Here is a 2,428-nt window from a genome sequence, read left to right as displayed (position 1 = left end):
GCCGGGGGAAGCAGAGGAAGAGGAAGACCTCCACTCCGTTGGAAGGACCAAGTGGAGAAGGACCTGGCTTCACTTGGAATATCTAATTGGCGCCATGTAGCGAAAAGAAGAAACGACTGGCGCGCTGTTGTTAACTCGGCTATAATCGCGTAAGCGGTGTCTACGCCAATCAAGAAGAAGAAGAAATTTGTCTACATATGGTAGTCCATGAGCGATCTTTGATCAGCCATTTAACCTAACCACTACAAGCTCTCTTTTTTTTGGCAACCATTTTACAAACAAATAAATGTCAACATCTTGCAGGCAATGAGTCTCGCGGTTTGCTGCCGCTCAAAATTTGTGTACCCTATGTTTATAAACTATCAACTATGTATCTCAAGTAACATATTTTATCATGCAGCGAGAGATCCAAATAGGCGAGTTTCTAGGACAAAATTAATAAGAAAGTTCAAAAGGATGGTTTGTAAAGCATCTGCATAGCATAAAGTTTCTGCGTCTCTTTGCGATACCCAGAATCATCTTTTCTCACTACTTTCCACCAGCCTCACTCCTAACTGTGTTGGATATGTTGTAACTTCTCTAATACTTATGAAGAGAGAGAGAGATACAGAGAAAGCAAATTTTTGTAGCAAAATTCATATGAGCAGAGAATGAGTTGTAACAACAAATGTACAATAAATACAAGGACAGTCTGATAAATACTTGACCTAAAAATTTAAATAAGGTAAGTTCGGGTGCAAGGAATATGTTATACTCCAGCAATTTCCTAGAATCAAAGCCAGGGAATATAGTTTCGGAAGGTGTTCAAAATAACTCTGCTTAGCGACCACACAAATCTCTTCCTGGCGTGTAGACAAAAACCAAGACTTCGGGGGACAAATGTGAGAACACGGCGGACGGCAGTTCGTCAGAAGTGAGCAAGACTGTGGGCTTAGCAGACAAATTTTTCTTCGCCAAATATGACGGTGCCTCAACATCTCAGTGACCAAACAGCCCAATACATTTACATAGTAGTGACTATTTGTCGTGAATTCCAGGAAAACGTTGGTAACTCTCTTTCTATCCAATAGGATAGTCACAGACTTGTATGGCGCAGCTACGCCGATTGATTTGGACGGTTCCTTGAAATCTGCTGCCTCTGCTCCAGCTACTGGTGCTGGTGCTGCTGCTGCTGCCGAAAAAAAGAAGATGAAGGTATGGGTCAATACTAAGTTATGCTAAGTGAGTAAGGCAGTAGTTCTTATCAGGCCGTCCTCGCATTTTTATATGTATATACTTATTTGGTATTGACTGTTTTGATAAAATGAACACGAGTTCCGATTACCTTTGTTCATTTGCAGAACTGTAATTATATATTTGTATATTTCAGTAATAAATCAATTAAACCTAAATTGATAAATATATGACTTAAATAATATATACAAGCATTCTGGCAGCGTTTAGTAGATACACGTAATACTAATTTAAAATAGTTTCGAGTTAAATGTTCGACACCTTATAACATAAATCTAGTTAGAGTTAGAACTAACTAAAAATAATTGAGGAGAGAAAAACCTGAAAAGGTATCAAATAATTGTATACAATTAAATATGGCAAGGCTTGGTAATATATAATATATTTTTGCTAAATTCAAACAACTGCATCGGTATGATTGCGTATCCAGCCAATATAGTGCGAAACTTTTGTATAAACGCCCGGATAATATTTGACGCCACACGGCTTCACGCTCCACGAAACGATACCCAACTGTATGCTACCCTTATAGAGCAGCGGACCACCGGAATCGCCAGTGCACTGACCCTTACCGCCCTCATCGACGCCAGCACATAACTGATTGGCAGTAGTCTGACCACCAAGACGTGTACCGCACACTAAATCGGAATACACTTTCAGGTGGGCATCCTCCAGTGTCGGCGTATTGACGCCGCCAGACTGTAAAGTGAATAGGAACATGTTATAATTGCGGATGTAAAGAAAAGGGGGGCATGGCTTACTGCATTCAAACCCCAACCGAGCAGCACACCAGCGGCGCCTGTCTCCGTCTGCGGCACCTCAAAGTATGGATCCGGCAATGCGACCGACGCCACTTGCACATAATCATAAACTAAACCGTCATACAATTTTACCAGGGCAATATCATTGGCATATGAGCCGCCTGGCGTATAATTCTCATGCACTATAATGCGTTCGACTGGCGCGAAATTGCCATTATAACGACTGATTATTGTTGCGGCGAACTGTATGCTGAGATCCTTGGCCTTCCGCTTGTATACGCAATGTGCAGCCGTGAGAATCCAGCGGGGCGCAATAATGCTCGCACCGCAAGTATGTGCGCCCTTCGCCAAGCGCAGAGAGACCTTTACCAAGGAGATGAGAGAAACTTTTTTATAATTTTTTTAAATGTTTTATATTTTTTCTTTTTAATTAT

General features: G+C 41.3%; 1 protein-coding gene across 1 annotated transcript in view; it reads right to left on the bottom strand.

Annotated features, from left to right (window-relative positions):
- Positions 1-1,396: 1,396 nt before the first annotated feature.
- The window catches only part of LOC108974092 (transmembrane protease serine 3-like), a 4,790-nt gene continuing 3,758 nt past the window's right edge, over positions 1,397-2,428 (bottom strand). Inside the window, exons 5-6 of the mRNA XM_018941724.1 lie at positions 1,995-2,357; positions 1,397-1,932 (exon numbers count right to left, since the gene is read on the bottom strand). Of these exons, the coding sequence (XP_018797269.1) occupies positions 1,630-1,932; positions 1,995-2,357 (666 nt within the window). The 3' untranslated portion in view covers positions 1,397-1,629. The remainder of the gene's footprint in view (positions 1,933-1,994; positions 2,358-2,428) is intronic.

The sequence above is a fragment of the Bactrocera latifrons genome, unplaced genomic scaffold (assembly GCF_001853355.1).
Source record: "Bactrocera latifrons isolate USDA-ARS-PBARC rearing strain unplaced genomic scaffold, ASM185335v1 scaffold_53, whole genome shotgun sequence".
Classification (NCBI taxonomy): Eukaryota; Metazoa; Arthropoda; class Insecta; order Diptera; family Tephritidae; genus Bactrocera; species Bactrocera latifrons.
This window is presented reverse-complemented; position numbering and strand designations above follow the sequence as displayed.